Source organism: Atta colombica, unplaced genomic scaffold (assembly GCF_001594045.1).
Source record: "Atta colombica isolate Treedump-2 unplaced genomic scaffold, Acol1.0 scaffold88, whole genome shotgun sequence".
In the NCBI taxonomy this organism is placed as follows: Eukaryota; Metazoa; Arthropoda; class Insecta; order Hymenoptera; family Formicidae; genus Atta; species Atta colombica.
The window spans coordinates 939,006-954,942 of NW_017259581.1; the positions used below are offsets into that span (position 1 = coordinate 939,006).

At 31.4% G+C, this 15,937-nt stretch overlaps 2 protein-coding genes across 5 annotated transcripts in view; one reads left to right on the forward strand and one right to left on the reverse strand.

The window, feature by feature from the left end:
* Positions 1-5,101: 5,101 nt before the first annotated feature.
* On the reverse strand, positions 5,102-11,688 carry LOC108693090 (ATP-dependent zinc metalloprotease YME1 homolog). Its single transcript, XM_018201789.1, has 14 exons — positions 11,350-11,688; positions 10,145-10,282; positions 9,510-9,926; positions 9,123-9,345; positions 8,945-9,042; positions 8,584-8,827; positions 8,347-8,479; positions 7,907-8,144; positions 7,419-7,661; positions 7,086-7,232; positions 6,657-6,818; positions 6,426-6,546; positions 6,066-6,165; positions 5,102-5,368 (listed from the first exon to the last, which is right to left on the reverse strand). The coding sequence occupies exons 1-13, from the start codon at positions 11,374-11,376 to the stop codon at positions 6,110-6,112; spliced, it is 2,247 nt and encodes a 748-aa protein (XP_018057278.1). The 5' UTR covers positions 11,377-11,688; the 3' UTR covers positions 5,102-5,368; positions 6,066-6,109.
* A 2,086-nt stretch (positions 11,689-13,774) lies between these two features.
* LOC108693086 (transcription factor SPT20 homolog) overlaps positions 13,775-15,937 on the forward strand; it is a 10,599-nt gene continuing 8,436 nt past the window's right edge. For 2 of the 4 annotated variants that reach the window (XM_018201777.1, XM_018201781.1), the window contains exon 1: positions 13,775-14,241. The gene's annotated coding sequence lies outside the window, so the exon portion shown is untranslated. Of the gene's footprint in view, positions 14,242-14,605; positions 14,647-15,937 lie in introns of those variants that run through there. The other 2 variants (XM_018201778.1, XM_018201780.1) reach the window with 2 other exon arrangements.

The following is a 15,937-nucleotide window of genomic DNA, read 5'->3' on the forward strand; positions in this document are numbered from 1 at the left end:
CATTCTCTCTTACATTTGTTAAAAATATTTTTATTCTACATTTATTAAAAAATTATTAATATAAAAATAGATAACATTTTACTTAAAATCTTAAATGAGAAAAAATTAATTTAAAACTGATCAAAGAATCAACAATTGAACAATTGAAAAACGATGCGATTTAAAAGATTTTATTTGTTAAATAGTAAAATAATTAAACATCTTTTTATATTTTTGTACATACTTTTGTTTGTGCTTTAAAATACTTGTTTTAATATACTTATATATAATATCCAAAGTAATTAAAAATAATATGTTATATACCGTTTGTTAATAAAATTTTAAATGACGCAGAAAATAAATAAGATGTGAACTATATACATATATATAAGATTTATTTATTTATTTATATAACCCTTAATACATCAAGAATTAAATGATTATGTTAGAGGGTGATTTATAAATTGGCTCTTGCCAACTATTGGCTCTGAAATTAAATCGGAATGAATGTCGCCATAATAGTACAATATTGCTCGGATGTACGTAAAATTTAAGGGAAAAGACCAGCCGACTCGTCCTTCTACCGGACCGAGCATCCAGCAACCCGACATCTCGTGAGATCAGAACTTAAGGCAATTGCGCCTCGGCGCACTGATACAACAAAGGGCACCGTCTAACGCGGTTATACCTCGTAAGCGAAACTCTATTGCTATATCCCATCCTATATTGGTCGTCTCAGAGAGCCCACCTTCATCCATCCTCCTTCTTCCTCCTCGTCTCCGCCGTCCAACTTCCTTCAACCCTTATCGGTCTATTACTTCCTCTCTCTTTCCGCCGCTCCGTCTCTATCAATACCGACCTAATCTACTTTGCCGGCAAATAGTGTTCGCCTTCCCCAGACAATGTAACCCCCTAGAAACTACCCTTCTCCTCTCAGTCCCCGTACTTGTATCTACTCGCTACAAGTCCGTGTTTCGAGTCCCCTCACACTCCTCGATTTATCCGCGAGTAGAAAACGCGATCATCGCGCGTCCGCTCGAATTAATTTGGATTGTTTAGAGATTGTTTTGGGGCGCGAGTAATTTTCTACGATAGAGAAGCGAAGAGGTGGTAATCCCGAATGCGATAAGAACGGAGTTAAGTAATGAATTGATCGTTCGTTCACTCACATTATTCCTATAAGCAGTCGATTATTGTTTACCGAATTTAAAATTGAGGAAATTATCATAATTTGACGAAGATATAAATCTAAAAGAAAATATATTAAAAATCTAATTTGCGCCGAAAGTCTGATTAATGATATCTACTCGGAAGGCGGTGGTAAAATCAAGGAGGAGATTCATCTCCGGTATGGTTTACTACGAACCACGCCTCAGGCATTATAATAATTAAAATCTTCAAAAAAAATATCGCAGACAATTGGGAAGAACAGATTACAATTATAGGCTACATTGATAGCGAATTTTTGTTATCAATCTTATTTAAAGAAATAAATAATGATATACGAAAGCAATCATTGATCTTGTTAAGGAGGTTCTCGCGCTACTTCCTAGTCAATTTATTCATACTACATAAAACAATTAAAATAATGGAATAAAATATTATTAACAATATCTTATGCCATTATATATAATTATTGTTAATTTTATATATTACTAAATATTTTCGAAATGACAAAATAAAAGTTGTAAGATGCTCATTTGATGTATACACATCGTCCATTTGACATATATTCTAGCTTTTTTTCATTGAAAAATATAAATTTCTTGTAAACTGTACGATCAGTTTAAATGAAACTTTACGAGAACAAACTTAAATGTTTACTTTATAATTATAACGATTTTAAATTGCTGTCTTATACGCAAATGTCTCAATTTAAAAGAGAATAACTACAGAATAAGATTATATCTTTAATTTGTGATATAAAATTCTATAAATTTAGAATTAAATATCTTCAAAATTGTACGGTCAATGAAATTTTTTCTAGATGTTATTGATATTATTATTGATATTATATTTGTATTAGGCCCTGCGCACAATAGAAAGAATAAGAAATTAGGAATAAAGATTAAACGATTTTAATCTATCAGAAATCGGATACATCGGAATGCACGATTTCTGATAGGTTAGATTGAAATCGTTTATTCTTTATTTCTAATTCCTTATTCCTTCTATTGAATGCAGGACCATACATATATATTATATAGATTTGTCTTATATTTCATCAAACATGAGAATCTCTTTAATTAATTTATAAGTTTTAAATATCATCTTTGTATTTCAGATAATTTCAATTATTATTCAATGTCGCAACGTACTCTCTTAACGATGAAATGTCATTTCATATATTTAAATTGGAGTCAATCTAATTTAACAATTTTATGTACGAAAAGAATGCTTTTGCTGAAGTATTTAAAAATTGAGCTACATATAAATCTGAAAATAATTTTGTTGGATTATCAAAATAATTATGTGGAAAGTATGATGAGTAATATGCTGCAAAAAGCTTTGATATTCTAGCAACTATCTTGAGCGATCTTCATAATTATTTTGAAGATCTCTCCCTCTCTCTTTCTATCCAACAAAATTTATTTTCAGATCTTTTATCTAACTGAATTTCTAGATACTTCAGCAAAATCATTCTTTTAATTCGTATATCATATTAAAAAGCATATTTTATAATCTCCTCTTCTATTATTAGAAGAGAGCAAGAAATGTGTTGCAAAAAATGTTTCAGACTAGTCTCGTGAATCATTTTAATTAAACTAAGCTGCTGAGTTGTTACGTCAATCTAAAACGCGTGATATGTGTATCCGGTTCACAATTTGTCGCTTATTCATTATTTTATTAATTTATTTAATGAAAGGGTTAATATCGGGAAAGCGATCTTACATAAAGAGAGAGAAAGAAAGAGAGAAGAGAGAGAGAGAGAGAGAGAGAGAGAGAGAGAGAGAGAACGACGATCATAATGCGGTGAGTTTCCGTTAACGGTGAACAAACAGAGCCCACCATAGTTTTACGTGCCATCGGCGATTCGTGGTTGGAAACGCATCGGTCCCTGTTTCATACATCCCGTCGTGGCCGAACGAGCTCGCTCGTTCGCTCACATTGCTTGTAATTTAGTAATGAATACGTACCGCGCGCACACGTGAAGTGTGCGAACCGCTGATATGTAGACGCGTAACATCTGGCGGCCTATGAAATGCAGGCACAGCCGAACGAACGGCCTGCAGCTGAACGTTACGACCGACGAGAGTTATGAGCCCCGACTCAATCTCCGGTCCACGTCCGATATAATTGCGATACTAAAGCTCCGGCACAAGCTCCGGCAAAGCGCGTAAATCGCGCGCTTTTCCCACGATGTGCGGTCACATCATCGGGACGATGAGATGAGGATGGTGGCAACGGAATTTCGTCGGAAGATAATAAGCACAAGAAATCATTTCTTGCTCTTAATAAGAAAATTATCGCTAAAGGATGAAAAATTATAGTTGCGTTTTCTTATAAAACTGAATGTTATGATAAGCTTTCATTATCAAATTTAAAGCTAACTCGTAATGAAGACTTTATAAAATATATTAAATAGCTTCAATTTAAAGCGGAACAATGATCCATTTTTCCCATTTTTTTAACCCATTTTTTCGCTCTATATTGAAAATTTGTCCTCGATGATCCTATTTTAATGTCAGATTCGTATTCAGCGACTCAAAATATATAAGAATAGCTGGACCTTCACCCCTACACAGAGTACTTTTTTGTATGAAGCAATTTATGAAATAGTGTTTAATAGTTGATTATTAAATTAAAAAATTAATTTCCGCCATTTTTCAAGCAAATGTTGATTCTTGTATTTGAAAAATGACGATCATTCGTTCAAAGCTACCCCATAAAATTACCTCATAATAAAATTAATCTCCCTCCCATTCATGAAATTAATAAGGAGTTTTTGCAATAACGTGAATTCAGATGCGATGAACACTAAAGTCATATTATCCTTTTCTTAATTAGTTGTTAAGAAGAAGATAATCTGACCTTAACGTTCACCGTATCTGAATAAACGATATTGTAAAAACTCCCTAACATATATTATTAATTGACCGCAAAATCACAGAGTTTGTATTCAGAATAGCGATCATGTAACTTTTTCCCTAAGACGGAAACGTAAAAAGTGAAAATTCTTTGTATGTATATGTGTATATGTATGAATATACATACATAAAAATTTTCACTTTTCACGTTTCCGTTCTAGCGAAAAAGTTACATGATCGCCACCCTGGACACATTCATTTGTATAAATAAATCATCCTGAAATTTTTTAAGTTTTTTTATTTAATATAATCATTTTCAATATATCATTGTTATGTTATTGCGTATAATTTTTAATGCAAAATCAATCCATTGATCGCATTTAAACAGTTTTTTCTTTGGCTTTATCGCTTAATTTTTTTGAATTAAAGAAACTCTAAATCATTTGTCACACTAATTGATGATCACAATCATAGGATACTATATGTATATCGATATACGTTTAGGATGCATAGAAAAATGCATCGTGGCATGACGCAAATGTAACAACATATGCGTTACTGTGCTGTGAGTAAACCCAAACATCGTGAGCAAACACACAAACATATCGCAACCATTACGTTACCTTAATTGAGGTATTGCAACGATCGTTTGACACTCCATATTGCACTCCTCCGACGCACGATTACACCCCATGTTGCTCGAGTAAAATAAACAGCATGATGTATATATATTACGGAAATCATTTCATTAAAAATCAGACTGCGACAGAATATTTATACAAAAATAGAAATATATTTCACATATTTATCGACATAATAGGATCAAAACTTTTCAAAAACCAGGAAAAAAAATTTCGAAGCTTTAGAAATATTTCCAGATTATACTGTTTGTATGCAGCAGAAAAAAAGTTAATAGATGATAGAAAAAAGTTAATTAATTTAAAATAGATTATGTTAAATTTTTTTCCTGCACATTTTACAACTGTTAATAGATTTAATAGATTTAAATTATCAACAGAAAGATGTATGAATAAGAAAAAAATTATAATTATACATATTGAAGGGTAACAAGGAAAATAATACGCATCAAAATCTTGAGACATAGGTATATAAATATGTGTATATATACATAATTCAATACAATTTATATCTAAGTTCACTTAATGATAAATCAAAATTTATTATATAGTTCCGGTACACTTCCATATTCCCGCTGGGTATTTTGCGGTTCTTCAATTGCAGATCCTAAGTGTAAGAGGAAGACGAAATTGCCGGTGATTCCTTAATTGATAATCTCGATTCCCATTTTTGAAGGAAAACATGTTCAAATTTTTATTAAACGAATGTAGACCAGAAAGAAACTGCAAGGAAAAAAATGAATTTTCCAGAAAATGTAATTTGTCTAATAAAATAGCTGCTTCCATTATTCGTTAAAAAAAATCAGTGAATATAGAATCTAAAATTTTCAAAGAGCTCTTCGCTCAGTCTTTATTCGTGGTATTTAATACTTTTTGTCAAAATTTGCATGTAATTAATAATAAAAATAGATGCAGTCAAAAAATAAATGCTATTGTAGAAAGAATATTGATTTAAAAATAAAAGTACATAAATATAGTATATAATGTAATGTGATAATATTTTTAAATTTTATTTATTAAATATACATAAAATAATTAAGCTTTTATTTTTACATAATCATTTGCTAAAATTCTGAATAATGAAGAAGACAAATGAGAAATGATATATTTACAATCGTATTTAATAATATCTAGTAATTAAGTTTCAACAAATGCTTCAAAATATCTACTTCTAAGCAGGATATTATACACTAGCAATTGCATCTATTTTTAGAAATTCGCATAATTGAATAACAATTCATATTTTATTAAACATCTAAAAAATAACAGGCGTCTGAAATAAGATTTAAAAAAGTAACACAATTCGTATTTCGGATATATTTTTAATCTCTTGTAAAATCTTCGTATAAGTCTGTATAAGAATCATCATTCCGTCACACATATTCACGGAAATTTTATATAATCGTTATAACATTCCTACCTTTGATAAATGATCTCAAATAATAACATATTTCGTAATTAAGATCATTTCGACGATCTCTTTGAATCTGCAGACGATTCTCGTTTGCTAAGTCCCGTTTCTGAAATAATAACATCAAATACTTTTTTTTACACAAATGATTGATGTCCTAATATTCTAAAATTGGTTGAATAATTTTTCGAAAATTTATTTTATATAGATACAATATGATTATATTTATATACAAATCTATATATAAATATATATATAAATATATAGCTATAATTATACTGATTTATGTACATATAAATTTTTTTATGAGAAATTATGTATATTATATTACAACAAATTATTCTTATTTCATATATAATTTATTTTTACCGTTTGCTATGGCAGCTACATCATCTGCATCCAATGTCTCATACTGTAATAAGGCTTCTGCTAGTTGTTTGTGTTCTTTCGAATGCGTTTTCAAAATTGCTTTCGCACGTTCATATGATTCCTATAAAACAAGTAAAAAAGACATATAATGATTGATAAAATTGTTTTATATGAAAAAAAAGGAAAAATATTTTCTCATCGACTCATATTTTTAAAAGAATATATATTTACCTGCAAAAGCCGCTTTACTTCATTGTCGATGATCTCGTTCGTACTTGGTGCATACATGTTGTTATTACCGAAAAGCTTCTTATTTTCTACTATTGACCTGAATCCCACTTTCTCCGACATTCCATAAATCTTCACCATCGTCTCCGCTATCTTCGTTGCCTCCTGCAAAGAAACAAAGATACATGTCTCCATATTTATCTTAATTTATATCTCAAAAATTTTCTTGAACAAATAAAACGGTTCCAAAAGATTATACAATATATATAATGTAATAAAAAAATTTTTTTAATTTTTTAATATAAAATTTACAAGTTTTTGAAATATGATATATTTTAAAAATCTAAATAAAACTCAATAAATCACATAATCATAAATGATATTCAAATCGTTATTAAATAAAATTCCTAACATTGCAAAATATAATCATACCACTAAATCGGAAGAAGCTCCTGTAGTCACTTTTTCCGGACCAAATACTAATTCTTCTGCAGCTCTACCACCCATCATGGAATCCATATTGGCTAATAGTTGTGATTTTGTAATATGATAAACATCTTTTTCATGCATATAGGAAGTCTAAGAAAAAACATTACATTAGAAATAGTTTCAATAGTCAAGGTCAAATAGTCAAATAGTCATTATTATACACAAATATAAATTATATTTAAAAAAAATTTCTAAAGGGGACAAAATAATTTTTAAAAAATATTCAATTAATCGAAATTTTTTATAATTGTCAAATTAAAAGTTAATTACACATACATGACCTAACGATGGACCTCGTGGTACAATAGTGACCTTATGAAGCGGTGTAGCATCTTTTGTGTAAAATGCAACTAGAGCATGCCCTGCTTCATGATACGCTGTAATGCGATTGACTTCTTCATCGCGTAATTTTAGTTTACCTTCTGGACCCATTAATACTTTATCTCTAGCGTGCTCTAAATGCTTCATAGTAACGTAATCTGCTTCATCAATCGCTGCGCGCAATGCAGCTTGATTTACCTATTAATATTATAATAGAAAACTCAAAATAGAAACTCAATTTATATATTATATACGAGTACTTTTACTTCCAAAATCAAATAAATTAAGAAAATTAAGTTTCAATAAACCATTTTGAATATCCTTTAAATATTTCTGTGTTACACTAAGAAAAAAATTAATCGCAAACTAATAAAATTAAAAAATTTGTAAATAAAAGGTAAAACGATATAGCTAGTTTTTCATGACAAAACAATTTTTCTCACCATATTTTCAAGATCGGCTCCAGTGAATCCTGTAGTACAACGTGCTAAATAATCCGTATCAATTTCGTGTGTCAATATTCTAGCTAAGTAGAGATCTAATATTTCCTTACGGCCAAGATAATCAGGCTTGTTAACGTAAATCTCAACATCGAAACGACCAGGACGCATTAGCGCTTTGTCAAGATCCTTACGTCTATTCGTGGCACCAAGAACTATGACACCTTCATTCTGACGAAAGCTTAAAAAATCAAATTAATAAAACATCAATTTAATAAAAATATTGTGAATTAAACTTTGTATCGAAAAAGTTCAAAAGTTTAACAACTTAACTTGTAAAATATTTTGTATATATCCGTAGCAGTATATTTCTCAAAAGATAACTCAAAATATTACATTATGTGCGCAATTACGTTTAAATCTCAATCAATTCGTAAACTCACCCATCCATTTCAGAAAGTAATTGATTAATTGTCTGATTTGCGTAAGGATGGAGAATTGAGTTCGTCCTTTTTGCACCCACGGAATCGATCTCGTCAATGAATACTACACATGGTGCCTTTTCTTTAGCCGCTCCTACGAAGTTGATTGAGGAATTGATATACTTTTCACGATTTTAGCAATTTATTAATTTTTTGTTTTCGTAAAATTTATTTTCTTGTCCATTGAATTTTACTCACTAAACAAATCTCTAACACGCCGGGCACCCTGACCAACGAGAATCTCATCAAATTCAGGGCCTGCCACATGGAAGAATGGTACACCGGCTTCTCCAGCGACTGCACGCGCTAACAATGTTTTTCCTGTTCCTGGCGGACCGACTAACAATACTCCCTTCGGCAACTTTCCACCAAGGGCGGAAAATTTATCAGGGTTCTTTAAAAATTCTACGACATTCAGAAGTTCTTGCTTTGCCTCATCGACCTATAATTTTGACAAATGTTTAGAATATTTCGAAAGAGGTATGTGCGTAAATTAGTTATATTTAGATAAAATCAATTTAACATTACAATCATTAATAATAATTTTGGAAATTGTTACCCCTTTAACGTCACTAAACGTGACATGGATGTCCTCAGGATCAATTTCAATTCTATGGCTCATAGGAAGTTTAAATATTCCTCCTCCTGGATAGCTGACTGTACAATATAAATAATTTAATAAAATTAGTAAAAACTTACAGTATAATAAAAAACAGCGTCAATTTTTATACACGTACGATAAAGCCAAATTACAAGAATAATAGTAGAGACAGTTAGTATATTCAGCATAATTTTCAGCCACGCATTTGTCCGACCTCGCATTTGGCGTTGTAATCCAGATTCATATCCTTCTACAAAAGCAATTTTTATTCTCTTCTGTTCGTCCGCAGTTGCTTCAGTATTGTTGAAGATCTGTTTCAGTTTCTCATAATCCGAACTCTTCAGCTCGGGTACTAAACCCTGCAATAATAAAATTAATTAAATTCATGTAGAAGTATTAGAATATTTCATTTGTCAATATACTTTTTAAAATAGGTTATAAAAATAATATTTTTATAAGCTAGATCATTATCAGGCATATTGTTAGATTATTTATTTGTGTAAAATATAAATATATATTGTACCATTTGTATATTAGAAGATAGGCCGAACCATTTCTTTATTCTGCTCATGAATGGTGGATTTTGTTCCAATTCCATTTTTACAGTACGTTGAGATTTGAATGTACGAATCGGCATATGATTGTGTAGCTTTTTGCCATACCATGTGTGCAGCAGTCTATGTTGCTGTTTTGTTGCTAGATGGACGACAGGTAGAATAATGGGTTCTGTAAACATGGAGCATGGAAAGTCTCGCTTGTTCTCGGCAAAACTTAGGCCGGATAAATAAGACACTCTCCATTTATTATTCTCTTCCAATGGTCTTCTAAATATACTGACAGCTACGCTATCCAGTATTAAGCACACCTTATTGTCCTTCATTTTTAACACATTTGATGTGTTTAAACTTATCTCTGGTAATTCGGTACAATTCCTCGCTGCCTAAAACAAATCAAAAATTCTGCTTACATACATAATTTTATTTTAAAACAAGCGCAACATTATAATTTTAAACTAATCAATCTTTGTATATTTTTCATTTTATAATTATTATATTTTATAATCTAATGTCTCTTTAATTATGCATCTTTGTAATCTAATCTCCTAAATTTTTTCATATATAATTTAGCTATATTAAAAAAATAGATTTATGAAAATACCTCTTCAAAACTATCAGGACAAATTACTGTCTCCTCCGCGTTTTTTTGTAAGGATTCATCGTGTTTCTTAACTTGGACTGAATATGAAGTCGTCCTAGGAGTCGCTGTTAATGCTAGTTGCGTCAGATGGTACAAGACCTAAAATTCAAAGAATATCCAAATTTATCAAAATATTTATATGATTTATTTTAAAAATACAATAAAAGGAAGTAAAACAATTTTCATTTTTTAGTTACGATTATCGACATATATGATCAATTGAAAAATTTTGTAAATAAGCAATATTGTAAATATATCATCAATTTTAATATTTTTTAATTATATTGACAGAATGTTTTATAACTATTACATAGGCACATAAAAAATAAAAAATAAAAAATTTTGATTCTGAGATAGTCTTGTTTATTTTAATGCTCTAAAATCAAATCCAAAATCCAAATTGCTCCAGCATATCACAATTTTTTTTATCGACATAGATTTTCCAGCATTTTTAACTTATCTGCTACTTCATGTTAACTTTATAAACTGGCATATTATTGCTGAACTTACTTTCTCTTTTTTACCTACTTACATAAAACCTGCAGGTCTTAAACGGCTCTAAAAATACTGGAGCTATTTTTTTGTTGGAAAAAATTATGACATGATGAAATGATACTGGACATCGGATTTGATTTTAGAGCATCAAGATATACATAAACAGTATGTTCTAATCTAAGTCTGTCCAATTTGAGTTCCAGAGCCAAAACGCAAAGCCATCGATGTAAAAAATTCAAGTGTGAGTAAGATTTCAGGGACTGAAATATTATAAGTATTGCTCGGATGTATATCAACATTTCACATTAAAATCTTACCCATATTGAAACAAAAAATCAAATTGGTCAAGCCTATTCTAATCTCTAGATCAAATATTACATTTTATTTTATATACCTATGTTAAATATACTGAATCTAATAAATCTTAGAAATAATAAATCTGACAATATATGTCGCAATTGCAATACATATCTATCATACATTTGTAATTTCAAAACAATTTCATATCATGCAGATAAAATTAGATAAAGCACACACATAAATATATGTTTACACATATATTTAATAAAAGCCAAAACGCTCTTGTGCAAGGATAGCAAATCACATGTATATGTGGGAGATAAGCAAAACATGCTGTCAGAAACATGATGTAAGACGTTGTAAGTGCAAACCTGATTGTGAGATTGGAGAGATATCATAATCGCAAGTTCCAAGACGGGAGAATTGTACGAATTTGTGTGAAACTACGACAATCTGGAGTTGAAGGAACGATCGCGCGAAAATGATAGCTCACTGTAGAAATGAGATCGAACGCGTACTGATCGTCGAGCGGTCCAGGTCGCTTTATCGTGAATCTGTTATGATCTGTTGGACAGCCGCGGTATTTCTCGCAGATATAATCACGTGACCGGTCACTTGACAATTTATTGGAACATCGAACGCGATTTTTTTTGATAATGTGTATGAGGACCGACCGTGTTTTGAACACGGAGCCAATTGATGGTTAGCCGTCAAAGACATAAACTAGGAATTTATAGATTTGCCAAGATCAATAATAATCGATAATATGGCCTAGTTCATTTGATGCTACACATACTTTGAAGCATTTTTTGATTGGTCAGTTAGTGAAATTCTCTCTTTCAATTGACTAATCAAAATGTTTCAAAGCATTCTAGTGCCAAGTAGATCGCACTCCAGTATATTATAGAACAAACCTATTATCAGATTAGTAGTATATCTATAAGTTTGTTCTCTGACAGCTCTAAAATATTCCTACTATAATATTTACTCATTCTAATGCTCTCGTTGAAGTGAGTAGAAATAATTATAGCAGGAGCACATTGGAGCACGTTGGAACATGCGACGCAAACAAACTTTATATGCATGGAATTATCATCATGGTTCAAAAATATGTCCAAGATACGTATGAGAGAGAAAGATATACATATGTAAAGATGCGTATAAGGACAGATAATAAATATGGAACATTCGTCCTCTTTGCGCATGTTTTAAAAGACCGAACGTGTATGTAAGGTATTCCAAAATAATCGCCAAATATTTCATGGACAAGTAGAGCGGACTAACTGAATCGAAAAGTCCTCTATCATTTTGCAATTTTCGTAATAAGTTAACAAGATATTAATTATTTAAATATTGTCGAAAATTGATCTTCATTAATTTTTTACTCAAATATTATAAATTTTATAGAAAAACTGCAAGAGACAAAAATTATTTTTTTCTTATAGAACTCTAAGAATTTTTTCAGAATTTTTTCAGAATGTTTTAATACTGTTTTTTTCTCATGTTGGTAAAAATAAGAAAATGCAGTACTAAAAAGTTAATAAAAAATTCTAAAAAAAAAAATTCTTAGAGCTCTATGAGAAAAAATAAACAATTTTTGTCTGTAAAGTTGACTATTTGAGTAAAAAATTATTGAAGACCAATTTTCGACAATTTTTAATAATTAATATCTTGTTAACTATTGCGGAAATTGCAAAATGATAGAGAATTTTTTGACTCAATTTAATCCGCTCTACCTGTCCATGAAATATTTGGCGATAATTTTGGGACACCCTGTATATTCTATGCGGCAATTGTAAGAATTAAATCAGTTTCTTATCATTCGTAACTTTTGTAAGTAAATATATATGAAACAATTTGTATCCATATGTATATTACAAGATTAATAAAATTTAATTCAATAAAATTTTGTTGCATACTTCGAATTAAGATTTAGATTAGAATTGTGTCGAATACAATCTTTGAACACACATATAATTAAGTATCTAAAAATTTAATAAATTATACATTGTCATTCTGATCCGATTTAAACTCTCGGTGGAAACTAAGCCACTGTCTCCAGATATCACAGAACGTCATAATCAAGTCATAATAATGGCACTGTTCGTATTTTAGCGCCGAGATATTACTAGTGTCTCCAGATATCACAGAACGTCATTATGACATCATTTAATACCTAAAAATTGACTTATAAGTGACGAATGAGGTCATGATGATGTTCTCATGATTTTTCTGTGTTCTACTTGGGATAAAGGACTAAGATAATAATGATGATAATTATAATGTTCAACACTATTTTGCAAGACGACTATGAATAACTTTCGACATATTTTTGCCTACTGAATACAAATCCAGATTTGATCATAAGATATATATAACGTTTCAATTAAAAAAAAAAAAAAGAGGCTAAGAAACGTATGATTTTAAGAATTTTCATGACATTATATAACATTTGCAGGAAATTTTATAAAAAATCAATTCAATCATAGTCGATTATTTTCTATTATATTTGACTGTGGTTGGCTGCACACAGCTTACGGTTTAAAGTTTCCTATCTATTATAAATGTTTCGGGAATGATTACATTCACTGCGAGTACTAAAATTTATTCATATTACGAATACATACAGCTTTTCAATATTACAGATTTTCAATAGTGAACAATGAAACGTAATCAATATCGATATTATCAATATCAATAAAAATATATCCAAATATAATCTCGTAATGTATAATTTTGAACATTTAAATTTTTCACTCGACCATAACGAAGCACAGATACTAGAAATGACGCCGGAACTCGATTTATTCACATTTCGATGCGGGGGCGGCTTGCGGGTGAACCGCGAATAGACTTCGTCGTCCAATCGGTCCAATGCGGTGATGTGGAGCATCTGCGAAGTTTTCTCACAGTTCGTGGACGTACATGCGGTGTTTGTGTAGCAGGTTACGCTGCGCTCTCCGCGAAATGACGTTTGTTGCTAAATATTGGCCGCACCGGAGCAAGCAGTAAACCGCCGTGATATCCACTGCCGTAGTCTCTCCCTACGTCGAAGACTAGGTACGAGTGTTGGAATCATCTGCGACGGTCCGTCCGTCCGTCCGTACGCACGTCGCATACCGTAGGCACCGTCGTGCGCCGGACTGAACCCTCGCGACTGCGACAGGAACGAGCGAGCGCGGCGGTGAGGTTAGAACGTGCGAAAGTCGAGCTGAAGAAATCGACGTACGCGCAGCCGATGCTGACTCCCCGACTCAGTGAAGGTAATTCGCGGACGGCCGTCGCGTCCAGCACGGTCGGCGTGGCGCGTCGCGACGCCGCGCGGCGCCGTATCGCACGCGCGTGTCCGGACGTCGCGTCGCGACACCGTCGCCGCCACTGCACGCTACCGCGAGTTGTCTGACCTAACCTCTTCTCGCCTAATCGTTCGCTCTCCTCGCGCTGTCGCTCGTTTTTGCACGCCTGCATGCGTCACTTTGCCCTGTCGGATTCATCCCATCGTCCTATTCCTCATATTCTACCAATTTGCCCCCACGCGGGCCGACCGCGACGACGGTCTCTGCTTGTTTACCACTACTTTCCCCTCCCCAACGATAGATCGTCCCTCGCGTCATTCGTCAGTCGTGGATGAGACAGACGTCAATTGGCCTCGTCGAGCACGAGATATCGTGAGTCTGACGAAAAACGCGTATTAATTGTAATCAGTAGTGATCCTCATAGTGATCGTAATGGCGATTTAATTGTGTGTTCGATGGTAAATGATTCTCGTAAATAAACGTGCGACTTGATTAGCAGTAGTAGTAGTTTATATTGGTTGCTTGTTTCTTGGAGAGATGATGAACCATTTTTGTTATGACTCCTGAATACTTTTATGCTGGCTGCAGATAAATTTACGGATGTAACATCTGATACATGTACTTTATATAGGTTGTTAGATAAAATGCAACGAAACGATGAGTTTGTAAACATGTACATCTATTTGACAGTTTTTGAACGAGGAAGTAACATTTAATTTTGTCTCATTTTTTACGTTATTATTTAACATATATATTTAAGTAATATGAATAATTTATTAATTTAACTTGATTTGATTATGAACAGAAATTTGTACGCACATCTGTACATGTGATCAAAAATTTGAAGCTTATATGCAAAAAGCCTAATTTATGTATAAATACACATTTAGGCATCACCAAGTGTCTTATAAATTTGTAATTATAAATGTTGAGATATTGCAAAAAATGCATATGTTTAAGAAATAAAATATTAATTTTAATTAAATAAACGTAACATTTATTTAACATGTGTAAAGCAAGAATATATATAGATGTATTTAAGATACATTCTTAATTAAAGATACATTTTTTATTTTCTTTATTCTATTTGTAATTTTATTTGTCACATTTTCTTTTTTTCTTTGATTTGCAATCTGATATATGTACTTGATATGTGTATCTTTCTAAAATATATGTATTTGACATATATATCTTTCTAAAAAAAAGTTCAGAAAGGAAAGCAAATTATTTTATGTCTGGAATATATTTATATTAAGATAATACATAATTTTTGAGATTTTTATTAATTAATAATATAATAATAATAATAATAATGATAATCCATGTGTGATATCAAGGATACGAACGATTGCCTTTCTCTTCTTTATTTTTATTTCTATTTCTCTCTTTTTCGGCATCTTTTTCCAAGCTTTTTTCTTTGATTTTTTTTTTCTTTCGTACCTATTCTTAGGCCGTGTTCCGATATACATCGCCAATAGTATGATACTTGAATGGAGCGCAGTCTCTAGAATAAATTGATTGATTGATTGATTGAGCGTTTATTTTAAATCTATAGGACAAATACTCTAAGAATTTTAAATACAAGACAAAGCACTGAAAAAAAAGAAAACATAAAAAGGAGTAAAAGTCAATTTTTAGCTTCTGATTTCTGATTTATGACTAA